This window comes from Chionomys nivalis, chromosome 21 (assembly GCF_950005125.1).
Source record: "Chionomys nivalis chromosome 21, mChiNiv1.1, whole genome shotgun sequence".
Taxonomy (NCBI): domain Eukaryota; kingdom Metazoa; phylum Chordata; class Mammalia; order Rodentia; family Cricetidae; genus Chionomys; species Chionomys nivalis.
In genome coordinates, this window is record NC_080106.1 from 23,809,935 (window position 1) to 23,824,515 (window position 14,581).

The 14,581-nt window shown below is 46.2% G+C and overlaps 1 protein-coding gene across 1 annotated transcript; it reads right to left on the reverse strand.

Annotated features, from left to right (window-relative positions):
- Window positions 1–460: 460 nt before the first annotated feature.
- Pdp2 (pyruvate dehydrogenase phosphatase catalytic subunit 2) lies at window positions 461–8,264 on the reverse strand. Its single transcript, XM_057754058.1, has 2 exons — window positions 8,149–8,264; window positions 461–5,678 (listed from the first exon to the last, which is right to left on the reverse strand). Exon 2 carries the CDS (start codon window positions 5,635–5,637, stop codon window positions 4,045–4,047), a length of 1,593 nt encoding a protein of 530 aa, XP_057610041.1. The 5' UTR covers window positions 5,638–5,678; window positions 8,149–8,264; the 3' UTR covers window positions 461–4,044.
- Between the last annotated feature and the right edge of the window lie 6,317 nt (window positions 8,265–14,581).

Genomic DNA, 14,581 nt, shown 5'->3' on the forward strand with positions numbered 1-14,581 from the left:
ACTCACACAGCTAACATAAATGAATCCTCCTGTCGCTGAAGAGAGGCTCAGTGGAAGCGTGCTCCTGAAGCAGACCTGTTTGGTTCCTAACACATATCGGGCTGCCCAGAGCGACCTGCCACTCCAACGCCAAGAGATCCAGTGCTTCTTTTTGCCTCCCTGAGCATCTGCACTCATGTGATACACCCACAGAGACAAATGTACAAACTTAGTTAAAATAAAATATTAAAAATAAAAATTTTAAAAGGACTCCCTGTGTGCTTAGCAGCTACTAAAAGTTTTCGTGTGCCATGCTTGTCTTTGGAGCAGGGTCTTAAATAGTCTTCCTCGGTCAGAGAAAAATGCTGAAACAAAAGCTGGCCTCGCATCCTAAGGGCTAGAAAAATTAATGTTCAAACCACAAGAAACCACATTTCATTTCGCTTCTTTTATTTAAAAGTTCTACTTAAATATCCTCAAAGGCTAGAAAATCGGGGTCAGATAGGAACACTGGTACACAGCTTAAAATACAAATGCCAGTAATTATTAAAGAACACAGTTAATGATTATTCCAAGAAAATGCATAGTAAGGAGCATTTTTCCAGAAGGCAAGTTAGACACCAGGAACCAAAGGAAGAAGGGACGGGACCTCAGATGGCTCAGAAAATAGTTATACAGCAGCCTAAACATGCCTCCCCCACCAGGCTACACACATGACCATTTACGACACAGGCTGCTGCATCGCTAGCCCTGGCCTTCAAATCCAAAGGGAGCTTCGACACAACACGCTCCAAAGATGTGAAACTGCTGGCTCCATTCCAGAATATTCTGGTTTCACCTGGGACGGCACTGTTTCCCACTAACTGTCCAACAAAATAGACCCAGTCTCCCTTTGAATATATTTTGTGGTTGATCTACAGAATTATGCCCTTCTTTATTTGAAAGTCAAGTTGTTTACATTTTACCTCTGTTTAAAAAAACTGTCAACTTGATTGTGTCTCAGCTGAGTTTTTGTCCCGTGTGCCTAAAGCTTTTTAGCTTTTAAGTCAAATATACTTTTGGGGAAAACGTCTATATATTACACCACCTCACAGTTTACATCATAATAAATTAGCTTTAATGTTATAAATAACATCTCCGAAAACTGAATCTTATTAACATGATCTAGCATACATTCAAAAGTATCAGCTTTTCTAGTTTTACTAACTTTGGAAATCAACAGCACTGTACTATTTACACATAAAACAAATATCTATGGAAATTACACCTTTCCGTCAGCTTCTTACCCCAAATCACAAATGTCACTTTAAGCACCAAGACAAACTTCCTTCAAAAGTTACATTTGCAATATTAAATCGGCAGTCTCATTATTTAAATTTTAAAAGTCTAAAAATTCAAATCTCTATGAAAAGAATATGAAGAACTGACAAGGACCATGAATCTCCTTTCTCGTTTCTGCATCCCTCCCCCCCAAAAAAGGTCATTTACTTCAAGGGGGCCATGGCCAAAACCCAGGGAGACAGCCATACTGGCGTGTAACCAGAAGACAATGCTCACTGGAGCAGGCACAGAAAAGCTGAGTTCATAGAGGAAGAGAGAACGGTAGACAACAAACCAGCCTTTCTTCCCAATATTTCAGCTGGAAAACAGGGACATCTATTAGACAGTGAGAAAACACAGACACTCTTGGAGACACAAATGGGAGGTCTGTGTTCTATCAACTTCAGGATAAGTTACCTGAATCACAACCACTTATGACCCATGCCAGCCAGCCTCGAAAACAGGGCTCAGGCACTCAGTGCCAGTTAAGGCTCCCAGGATACTCCTGGGTTTAGCGGGCATGAAAAACAAAGGACAAAGGAAAACAAAGAACATCAAATAGGTCTTCCATTTCAACAGCAAACCTTCTAGCTAGAATAATAACGACTCACATATGGAGCTACGTTTTATCTTTTTTTTCTGAAGCAAGTTCTCACCGTGTAGCCGAGGCTGGCCTTGGTTGCATAATGGGATGCACTATTTTTTGTAGACAGGCTCTCATGTATCCACCTTGAACGTCTGATCTTCCTGCCTCTACCACTCAAGTGCTGGGTTTAAGGCATGAGGCATGTTCCGGCATACCCAGGCTTCTCATTTTCTACTTTGAGGCAGCACCAGTGGGGTTATTATCTAGAGTAGACTTACACGTGAGGAGAGAAAAAGGCCCTCAGAAGGTAAGCCACACCTGAGAGCAGGACAGAGCCACAGAGAGTAAACACCCAAGTGCGGGTACAGGCTCCTCAAGAGAGAACTGCCTACATTTTATTTTTGAATAAAAAAAAAAAATCTAAGCGATCAGAAGTAATAGTAACAGTTTCAGAACAAAAGAACCCAAGAGTTCCTTTAAAAAAAAGAGAGAGAAAAAGAAGAAATTTTATCACTAAACAGGGAACACTAGAAAATGTACAAAGAACAATCCCCTTATTTTTCCATTGTATTTATTTTGTGAGGACCCATGCCACGGCGCACATGTGGAGGTCAGAGGGCAACTTTCAACTCCTTCCACTACGTGGGTCCCAGGGATGGAACTCTAGTTTCCAGGGTTGGCAGCCTTTACCCACTGAGCTGTCTGCCAGCCCAGCCCCAACTCTTGACCCAATGTCTACCTGCAAAAGCGAAGAGGCCCAACCTGCCAGTGCATGGACGGAACAGTGGGTGAGACATGGGATCAGCTGAGGAGAGGCTCCCATGAGGTCCAGGAAATCAAAACTGCCAAAAAAAATGTGTGTTTCCATTTAGGGACACATTTCAGGCTGTTTAATGCCACAGCCACCCAAGAGAGGAAGACATTTATGCCCTAAATAGGACCCATGTGGGTTAGTTTTCAAGCAAACAGACTCTGCAGCCCCTATGACCAGACGCATCTCAATTTTCACCTAACTCTCGTACTAAATATGGTCTAATCCCCGAAGCATAGCGATGGCAATTCCTAACAGGCAGGGGCAGGTGTTGCGCATGATAAGTCTCCCGCCTCCCTCCCAAGACGAAGAGAGAAAGCCTCGGCTCATGGCTGTTCTCCATTTTCACACCTCTAGACTCAGGCTGAAATCAAAAATCCACAAACCACTGAATAGACCCACCCTGCCTAGATGTCCACAACCACCTGGTCACACCATCGCCCTTCCAATCTTGGGAGCAGAAAGATGTTCTAGTATCGGCAGGATGAGGCTGGTGTTGTGTCAGTGTTTGAGGGATATACACAGAAAGGAGAATTATGAATAACCCCGTGACTAAGCCCAGGGGGAACATTTTGCTAAGCAGGTCAGGAGTTGGGGATTAGACAAAAATGACCTCCCAGTTCGGCTCAAAGGTTTCGGGGTGGAACTCAACAGAAGGACCAAAGGCTGCTCAGAGACTTAGCCCCTCTCATCCTCAGCCGAGAGAAAAAAAAAAAAAGAGTGGTCCTACACATGCTTACAGCAGTCCTGCCTACAAGTCTGAGAATTCCGTTTTAAAATAAATTTAACCAGTGTTCAAATGCAAATGGCACAGATTTATCTTCACAGTCGTTACAGAAAATCTCTCTCACACACAGGAAAGTTAGAATACGACATAGAAAAGTGCCCTGAAGATTGCTTTGTAAACCTAGGCTTTTGTAATTGAAAAAACTAAACAAAAACTACAGCCTAGAAATTGTGCAGAACAGCTCAGAAGGATCACATTTGTAAATTTTGCAACTGGGTCTCAGAAGATCCTGAAGTTCTTTATTCTTAGCATCATGATTTAAATTTATCCTTTAGAAGCACAGGATGACACAGTTTGACAGTGTCTTTATAGAGGACACGGGCTACATGAGCCTAAGCTGGTTTGACTCTATTCTGTCTCCTGCATATAAGAGTTGACCAGTGCCCATAGACACAAAAATCATCGCCAATGCTTCTTCACTAGACTGGATTTCTTTAGTTAGTCGATCACTCAGCAACCTATATCTGCCTATTCTTTAATAAGGTTTGAATGTTTCGCTCAGGACTAAGTGAAAATGTTTTAAAGGGTATTTGTGTTAGCCTTGGCGACAGGGTGAGTCTCTTAACCCTCCTTATTGTATGTATCAATTGACTCTGAGTTAAAAAACACCACCATGACAGTGATATCATCCCGATACATCCTGGCTACATCTTCTGGTAATGTCAGCATGGTGGCCAGTCGCTCTGGCTCCATCTCCCCATACTCGTTGCTTCCGATGGCGTGTCTGATCAGATGCGTGGCTGCATTTTGGTCAGCTGCATGGAGTCCGCTGGCTTTCCGCTGCAGCAGCAGACTCTGCATGAGCCCCAGGTTGGCTGGTCTTTGGTCCAGGTCCGGCTTATGGCAAGCAACCTTGGACAGGTGGCCCACCACCAGCCTCACCACATCCTCATTGCCCAGCATGTCCCACAGACCATCTGACGCCAGCACGAGGAACTTATCTTGGGGCCTCAGCCTGTGGTATGTAACCTCAGGCTTGGCCGTCAGATAGGGCGGAGTGTAGTAGTGGGGCGGTGTGAACTGGTAGATGTTGAGGGCCTCAGTATCAAAGCCCCTCCCTAGCACACTACGCTGCAACTCTTTACTCCACTTGAGCTGGACATCCCCAAAGGCCCTGCAGGGTATGAGGACACCCAGCAGCCTATCATCTATGATGAGTGTCCTGTTCTCAGACTCGGGGTGTTCTCTCTTAAGCCGGGATAGCTCAGCCTCATTCCAAGCATTGTGGTCATGGGTAAGAGGTAAACAGGACCACACACCATTGTCTTCCTGGACACCAAGGATAGCCCGGCAGTCACCAGCATTTGCTACATGCAGGTGAACTCCGTTGACATGGGCCATGCAAGCTGTTGCCCCAGAAAAAGCAACCTGGAGGGATAGGTTCTTTGTCACCTCATCTTCCAGGGGGGCCTGGATTTCTAGTGAGATGTCCGAATCCAGTCTCTGGAAGGAGTACATCAACGCTTCTTCAATGCTCAAACCCATTTCCATATGCAAGTCAAGAAGTTCCTGCCAATAGACTCGAAGGTGGTCCAGGTGTACGGATGTGACATCCTTATAAATACTATCCCCAGGATGCTTGAGCCACTGGAGGATGGGTAGCAAGGGCTTCATGTTTTCCATTGCTTCCTCCATCTGCTCCAAGGTTGGGTGGGACATCAGGGACACTGCCATGTAGTAGAAGAGCCTCTCGCTCACCGCCTGGGCACATGCATGGCCACCATGGCCGTCAAAAATGCCAAACATCAGTCCGTTGGTTTGCATGCAGGAAGCTACACCCTGCCGGTCCTCCACTGGGGAATTGGCGGCCAGCTGGTTGCTCTCAAACCGTAACACTGAACTTGGAACTCCATTGTTGAAATCAAGAATCTTGTGAGATGACTCACCAGCTCGAAGCATGTCGTTGACCTGTTCAGGGCTAAGCTGTAAGTGGAAATCCTCTTCCTCGGTTGACGTATGTCTGTAGGCTTTCTGCAGAGCAAAGCCACCACGCGGAATACTGGTCTTCACAGTCGACGATGCCGGAGAAGAAAGCCTCCATTTCGGTTGATTCCTATTTGCGGCACCCCTTGAGTATAAGCGTCTACCTCCTCGTAAGATAGCAATTCGATTCCGTGCAGAATTGAAGACCCAATAGGACACGGTACTTGACATTCTGAAGCTATGCTGGCAAGTGGAGGTGGTTGTTTTTCAGCCTGAAAAATTAAAGGGTTTATAAAAGCTTCAAAGTTCAAATATTAAAAAAAAAATACTGTGAAGACTTCTTTTGCTAAGATTCTCTCTGATTTTTATAGTCAATAAGGACCTCCCAGGTGATTCGTGTCTCCTTTTCCCTCCTTTCTGAGTCCTTTCTCAGGCCAGAGGCTACTAGAAAGCTCCCTGATCCAGTCTCCACTGCAGTGTGTAAGTTTTGACTTAGGTATCTGCTGTCCCCAGTAATCTCTGTGCTCCACAAAATGCCAGACATGAAGCTGCTTCTGGCGACTATCGTGAGTACAGCCTGGTCCCTGGTACACAGCAGGTCCTCAAATATTATCTCACCTTGGCATTTTCAGAGGCCCAGAGACACTAGCTACTTAACAGACACAGTTTCACTAGTCTCGCTGGCACTTGCTAGGAGCATGGGAATACTGCCAGCCTCATACGCTTGGGTTTGTTTGATTGCTGTTTTGTGCGTCACGGAGATTGAGCACATGGCCTCTCCTGTGCTGATCGACCACTGAGCTACAGCCCTCATTTTAAATTTATTTTGAGCTGGGTGGTGGTGGCGCACACCTTTAATCCCAGCACTCGGGAGGCAGAAGCAGGAGGATCTCAGTGAGTTTGAGGCCAGCCTGATCTACAAGAGCTAGTTCCAGGAGCTGGAGAGATGGCTTAGAGGTAAAGAGCACTGGCTGCTCTTCCAGAGGTCCTGAGTTCAATTCCCAGCAACCACATGGTGGCTCACAACCATCTGTAATGAGATCTGGTGCCCTCTTCTGGTGGGCAGGCATACATGCAGACAGAACATTATATACATAATAAATAAATAAAATTTAAAAAAAAAAAAAAGAGCTAGTTCCAGGACAGACTCCAAACTATAGAGAAACCCTGTCTCGGGGGGGAAAAAAAAAAAAAACCGTAAACTTATTTTGAGACAGGGTTTCAATGAGTTGCAAGGTTGGCCTTGAACTTTAGATACTCCTGACTCAGATTCCAGAGTAGCTAAAATTACCAGATGCTGTTCTCACAAGATTTGGAAGTACTTTTGCTGTTGTCATTGTTTAGTTTCTAGACAGTGTCTCACTTTGTCACCCCGGCTGGCATGGAATTCACTTTGTAGATCAGGCTATCCTCAAACTCAGATCCACCTGTCCCAGCCTCTGGGGCACTGGGATTAAAGGTGTGTGCCACCACGCCAAGTTTTCACAAAGTTTGTAAAAGTGTAATAAAATATGACACTTCCAGGCCAGGCATGGTACTACATGACTAGAATTCCAGAATTTGAGAGGCAAAAAGGCAAAGGCAAGCTGATCTCTGTGAGTTCAAGGTTAGCCTGACTGACATAGAATATTGTCAGGCGCATCATTCCAGGCCAGCCATGGTAACAAGGTGAGGCCATGCACGGTGGTGATGCACAACCGTAATCCCAGCACTTGGGAGGCACAGGTGAGTAGAGCTGGAGGTCAGGGACGGACACAGAGAAACCCTGTCTCAAAACAGAACAAATAAGAGATAGTCAAGCCAGGCGTGGTGGCACACGCCTTTAAGCTCTCCGGTGACAGAGGCAGGAGGATCTCTGTAAATTCAAGGCCAGCCTGGTCTAAAGTGAGTTCCAGAACAGCCAAGGCTACAGAGAAACCCTGTCTCAAAAAAAAAAAAAAAAAAGAAAGAAAGAAAAGAAAAGAAAAGAAAAGAAAAAAAAAGCACAGTTTACCATCAGGGTACATTCTGTACAGGTTTTTATATCGTTCAGTCAACTACATTGAATCTGACGTCCGTGTGAAAGACAATGGTTTCACAATTCCTGGAGATTTGGAGTTTGTTTCCACTAACCTGGTACTTATTAAACACCAAATTGCATGGCCTTTGTAGCCGCCTTTTTCTTACTTACTTCCAAAATCAGTGGGTCAAAGAGTATAGACGCACTGTTAAATTGATTTCCCAAAGCCAGTGAGGATCGTCCCTTACCCACCCGGCTGAACTTGGGGCAGATGAGGTCGGTCAGAGGCAGATGGCCTCGGATGCCCCTTGACCCTGCAGAAAGGACAGGCAGCTGTGCGCAACGAAAACCCTTCGCAGCAGATGGGACAGAATTCAGTGTCCCTACAGAAACGACGTCTCTTGATTTCTTAGCTGGGCGGCTAGGTTCTAGTTAAGAACTCCGGGCTCCAGCTTAGAGTTCTGACCCTCCGCTTTCTAAACTGTAAGACAGGAATCTAGTTTGCAACGCCCACCTCACGGGTGCTCCAGTACTAAGGAAGCTGATGCAGGGAACCGGCTAAGCAGCCGACTCCTCCACTAACGCGCGGGCCCACGTGGCGCTTGCGCGCGAGTGGGGTGACCACGACCGGGGATCAGCTCGTCCCGCCCTCTCACCTCGTCTCCCTCTCCGCCCCATCACCTGAGGCGCCCGCAGGCCAGGCTGGGGAAGATGTCCGCACACCTACTAGTCCCATTCCTTACCTTGTACCCTCGCCCTCTTCTCACCAGCTTGCGCCGCCCGCACTCGGCGGATGCTCTCAGCTCAGATGCTGCGCGCAGTTCCTCGGTGCCTGCGACCGGGTTTTACTTCCCTGGAGAGGCCCCTAGAAGAGAAACCAGCTCCTGAAGAAAGCTCCCTCCCGCCATTCCTGATTGGCTTATTTTCGGAGGCGGGCCCTTGATGAACATAGATATTACCCAATAGATAAACAGGAAAGAGGAAGAAAGGGAGGCGGGGCCGGGAGGGGCCGCCAGCACTCTATCCCCTGGGGGTTATCGTAGCATTTGAGCAGCCTGTGTGCCACTAGGCAGTCACGTGGGACTTATGCCCCCCAGCTTGCCTTCTCGCCACGCCCTGAGAGTCCAGAACCAAAAGATCTCTCCAGTTCCTTAGTGTTCATTCTTGCATAGATTTCTCCCCAGTTTTGTTCCGTTCCCTCCAGGCCCCTCTAAGCGCCGCACCATTATTATCAACCTTTTGGACGTCTGCCTTGAAGGCCTTAAGGACTCTCGTTCTACTTGCCCTGACCTTATTTTCCAAACCTGTTCTTCTTCCCAACCCAGTAAAGATCCCGCTGGTGGGCTGGAGAGATGACTCAGAGGCTAAGAGCAGAGTCTGCTCTTACAGAGGTTCTGAGTTCAATTCTCAGCAACTACACGGTGGCTCACATCCTTCTATAGTGAGATCTAGCGCCCTCTCCTGGTGTAGAGATACGCAAGCAGAACGCTGCATACATAAAAAAAATGAACCTTTAAAAAAAGATCCCGCTGGCACTAGGAGACCCAAGTCCAAACACTAGAGTTAATTTGATGCCCCTTACTCATCACAAGCTTTAATCCTGTCATTCCCACCTCCTAAATACCTTCCCACCCATCTGTTAGCCGATGCCAGATTCCAAGTCTCTCAATCTCCCTTTTGCCAAATTACACTTAACTCCTAGCCATCCTTCCTCACCATTAGAATGGGCCTTCTAAAACTTCTTATCTAAACTGTTACTAACCACTACTCCGAATTCACAATTACATTGGCCTGTTAAGTGACGAAGAATGGCAGCTGCCACTTACTTGTTGGTAGTTTGGGAAAGGCAGAGGACCAGAGTGACAGATGTACCCTAGATGCCTTCTGGTCCTAACAGCAGAAGAGGCCGGTCTTCACCCTCTCCTTATAAATTGTTTTAATGCTGGGTGTTGGTGGCACAGGCCTTTAATCCCTTTAATCCCTGCGCTAAGGAGGCAGAGGCACAGGGATCTCTGTGAGTTCAAGGCCAGCCTGACCTACAAAAGCTAGTTCCAGGACAGCCAGAGTTGTTACACAGAGAAACCCTGTCTCAAAAAAAAAAAAAAAAAAAAATCAATCAATATTGTTTTAAAGGAGTATTCCTAAATATGTGAGCCAGTAGAATCCTTACTTAAAGTCAAAATGAAATAAGAGACAGCCCAAAGGTCTGAAAATGGGGTCTTCGGAAAGAAAGACACAGTGGCCTACCTGAGTGGGAAGGCTGAACTCAAAGTCATGCCTAAAGCAGAAGTGTTTCTGTCATATTCTGTGAACGATATATACCTCAGCCTCAGGCCTTTCGAGAAGACAGTTGTTTGGAATTTTTTTGTTTTAGTTTGGGTTTTGGTTGAGTTTTTGTTTTGTTTTTTGTTCTTTTTTTTTTTAGCTTTTTTTTTTTAAATTTTATTTATTTATTATTTATACAGTGTTCTGTCTGCATGCCAGAAGAGGGAACCAGATCAAATTACAGATGGTTGTGAGCCACCATATGGTTGCTGGGAATTGAACTCAGGACCTCTGGAAGAGCCAGTGCTCTTAACCTCTGAGCCATCTCTCCAGCCCCCTTTTTTTAGCTTTTTGAGACAGAGTTTCTCTGTAGCTTTGGAGCCTGTCCTGGAATTAGCTCTTTTTTTTTTTTTTTTTTTTTTTTTTTTTAGTTTTTTAGTTTTTTGAGACAGGGTTTCTTTGTAGCTTTGGAGCCTGTCCTGACACCAGCTCTTGTAGACCAGGCTGGCCTCGAACTCACAGAAATCCACCTGCCTCTGCCTCCCGAGTGCTGGGATTAAAGGCGTGCGTCACCACCCACCATCCGGCTGTTTTTGTTTTTAAGGCAGAATCTCACTATGTAGCCCTAGCTAGTCTAGAACCAGGTTTTTTTGGGGTTTTTTTGTTTTTGTTTTTGTTTGTTTGTTTGTTTTGGTTTTTTTTGGTTTTTCGAGACAGGGTTTCTCTGTAGCTTTGGTGCCTGTCCTGGAACTAGCTCTTGTAGACCAGGCTGGCCTCGAACTCACAGAGATCCGCCTGCCTCTGCCTCCCGAGTGCTGGGATTAAAGGCGTGCGCCACCACCGCCCGGCTTTGTTTTGTTTTTTGACAAAGCTTGATTCTTAACAGGGTTAAGAATCCTGATTGCTCTTAGGGCTGACAAGGGAGGGGGACTTAGTTGGGGGAGGGGGAGGGAAATGGGAGGCGGTGGCGGGGAGGAGGCAAAAATCTTTTTAAAAAAAGAATAAACAAGTAGAACCCTGTTAGAACCAGTTTTGTAGACTAGGCTGGCCTCCAATTTACAAAGATCCACCGGATTCTGTCTCCCAAGTTTGGGATTAAAGGCGTGTGTTAAAGGCCTTGTTTTACTGTGGCTTGTGTTTTGGTTGTCTGGTACTACCGAATTTAGAGCCTCCCACATAGTAGGCAAACACTACCCAGAGTCGCGTCTTCACCTCTGCCCACCCACCTCCTCTTTTAATGAGTCTTACCTTAAGTTATCCAGGCCAACCTTGGAGTTTAGCCTCGGGAGTAGCTGGAATGCTAGGCTTGCACCACCAGGTGGAGCCCTTTCTGGAGGTTCTAAATCAGAATTTGTACTTTGTCCCTTCGGGATACTGAGGAGTCTCTTTCAGGCCCATATTAAAAGTTCTGATTAAGGAAATGGGCATGAGAGAACAGAGAAGCATGCTTTGCTTTTTGTTTTTTGGGTTTTTTTTTGTGGGGGTTGTTTGTTTTGTTTGTTTTTTTGGTTTTTTTCAAGACAGGGTTTCTCTGTGTAACAGCCCTGGTTGTCCTGGAAAACTAGCTCTTGTAGACCTGGCTGGCCTCGAACTCACAGAGATCCACCTGCCTCTGCCTCCCGAGTCTGGGATTAAAGGCGTGCGCCACCAGCACCCAGCTATACACTCGGCCGAGAAGCATGCTTTGTTTTGTTGTGCTTTGACTTTGTTTTACAAATAGTTCATCTGGCCGGGCGATGGTGGCACACGCCTTTAATCCCAGCACTCGGGAGGCAGAGGCAGGCGGATCTCTGGGAGTTCAAGGCCAGCCTGGTCTACAGAGCTAGTTCCAGGACAGGCTCCAAAGCCACAGAGAAACCCTGTCTCGAAAAACAAAACAAAACAAAACAAAAAAAAAAGTTCAAATAGTTCATCTGAGCCTATAGAAGGTTATTTTTCAGAACAGGGGTGGAAAGTTTTGTTGTTGCTGCTGCAATTTGGAATCAATATAGTCATAACATTTCTCTTTTCCCTTTCTACCCTGCCAACTCCCCCATGTACCCCTTTAAATTCATGACCTCTTTTTGGAGAGGTAAGGGCAGGGAAGGTGTTTTGAGACAGGGTTTCTCTGTAGCTTTGGAGCCGGTCCTGGAATCTAGCTCTTGTAGACCAGATTAGCCTTGAATTCACAGAGCTCTGCCTGCTTCTGCCTCATGAGCGCTGGGATTAAAGGCACGTGCCACCACCGCCCAGCCACGGCTTCTTTTCTCACTAACTTATTACATACATATGCATGTATCTGTATAGACATATATATTCCTAAATATAATCTGCTCAGTCTGTAAAATGTTACCGATATGTATGTTTTCAGGACTGACCTTTTAGCGCTGGACAATCAGTTAGTGTGCTCTCCCCTGGGAAAACCCACCTCTCCCACTCCCAGCTCTCCTCAGCTGACAGAGGCTGAAAGTCTAGTTGTTCAGCCCACAATATTATTGGTCCTGAGATAACTCTTAGAGACAGACAGATGGGATCCACAGTGGGGAAGGAGAGAACCAGTTCCCTTATGCTGTCCTCTAACCTCTACAAGCAAACTATGTCGTGTGTGACCATGAGCCCCTTTCTCACAAATAAATAAAACTTTAGAAAAGACTGTAAGTGGTCCCTCATATATGATCAGCAGCTCAAGATCCCTTTGTGGTCACCAAGCTTCCTGGACCTGGCCCAGTGTTGTAAGAAACAAAGGAAAAGGACATGCCTTCTTGTAACAGAAAGTACAGATCAACTGGAACATTTAGCCTCACTTAGAATCAAATAAGAATTAAAATGAGCTATTGATTTAGGCCAGTCAACCTAACAAATCTTAAACCACAATGTAGAGAGCTTGGTGTGGTGAAGCACTCTGATCATGAGTTAGAGGCCAGTCTGGGCTACAGACCAAGACTTTGTGTCAAAAACAAAAAGCAGTCAAGGATGGTAGCTCTTGCTTTAGTCCCAGACTCTAAAGGCAGGGGCAGTTGGCGTTCTGTAAATTCAAGTCCAGCCTAGTCTACATAGTGAATCCAGTTATGTCAGGACTACTCAGGGAGACCCTCTTTCAAAATCAAACAAGCAAGCAAAGCAAAAACTGCAATGAAACAAAACAAAAGCCAAAAAAAAAAAAAAAAAAAAAAAACCCAGTGACAGCTATTCTGTTAGATTCTTACTGTCCGTTTTTACAACTTCAGAAAGGTACCCAAAAGTTTGTAGTCTTTGTTTTAGACCTACAGTCATCTCCACTGCTAAGAATAGCACAGTCTCACAAATATACCGCCCCCAACATAAGCAGTGGCCTCCCAGGAATCAGGCTGTCCCCTTAAACAATGAGGACTTCCAGCCATCTTACTGGCTTTGTAAGGAGACAATCAACTAGACAACCCCAGGACCAGGGTTGCTAACGTATGCACACGTCTTGCCTCCTGCCTCAGGTCTTCAACCATCTCAAGCTCACATCAGTACCTACAGATGGACTGAAATTCTGCTTGCTGTCTTTGCAGTATGGTTATGCGAATTAAACCCCTTCCTACCCTCTCACCATCAGATAGCTTTGCTATCTTCTGAGTGGGTGGTCAGACTGGACAAGTTGGAGCCTCTAGAGTGCCGCCTTCTGCATCCTAGCACCCTGTTACCCTTTCAATTTGTAGTAAAGAGACAAAGGGAACCTTGCAATGCTAATTCCCTTTTTTTTTTTTTTTTTTTTTTGGATTTTCGAGACAGGGTTTCTCTGTGGTTTTGGAGCCTGTCCTGGAACTAGCTCTTGTAGACCAGGCTGGTCTCGAACTCACAGAGATCCGCCTGCCTCTGCCTCCCGAGTGCTGGGATTGCTAATTCCCTTTTTTGATAATAATTTATTATCATTTAACATCCAGTTTTGCATTTCTAGAGAACCTCATGACCTTTCCATATTTAATGCAGGATAAGATCAACATGAATTCATTCTACTTTAAGTGGAGTGCATGGTCATTAGGTGGGACCACCTAAGGCAAAGACAGCAGAGGGTAGGACTAGAGACCAACTAGGATTAGTGTAATGGTCTGCTCTGTCCCTTTAAGAGACAAGCCACGCCCACTCCCCCCTCCACTGAGGCCAGCTGATCTGCAGCTTCTAGCCTGAGTCCCTTCCTTTCCATCTCTCTCGCTCTCCCTCTCTCACTCAGAGGCAGCTTCTGTCTCTCCCTTCTCCCCACTTTCCCCTCCCCCTTCTGTTTCTCTGTGTGTGTGTCTCTCTCTCTTCTCTTTTCCCTTTTCCCCTTTCCCCTCCATAACCCACTAAATAAATATCCAACCTCACTCTGCATAGCATACCTCTCCATCTGTCACTTGCCTTCCCTGTGGCTCCCTGCCCAGGATCAGCCACCTTTGGAGACCTACAGCATGGTCTCGTGGCATGCCCATCTGTCTGTCTCTCCTCGTGAGACTGGCTGCCCCATTGAGGTCTTGCTGCCCCTCGTGACCTGCTGCAGCCACTTGGGGAATTGCATCGTCCCTGCCTGAGACTGGCTGCTCTCAGACCTGCAGTCCGCTGCCTGCCGCTGCTTCAGGACCTGCAGCATGGTCTCATGGCCCACTGCCCACTGCTGCCCACTTGGGGACCTGCAGCATTTTACTTTTACCATAACAATTATGGCTAACAAACTTCTTTGGTATTCAGTTGGAGTCTCCAACTAACCCCTGCAGTCTGAGAAGCCCCATTCCTATCTTTCTCTCTCTATCTCCAAACCACACCCACTCAGAGAGTCTCTGTAGGAGGGAGAGAGAGCTGCTTATTGGTTCTCGGACCTCCCACACCAAGTCTCCAAACAAAGAAAGATACCAAAAGTCCAGTTCTGTGTTCTTGGTGACTACTACAATTTTCCTTTTGCCACCAGCCACCCAAGTCCCCGACTAAGTGCTC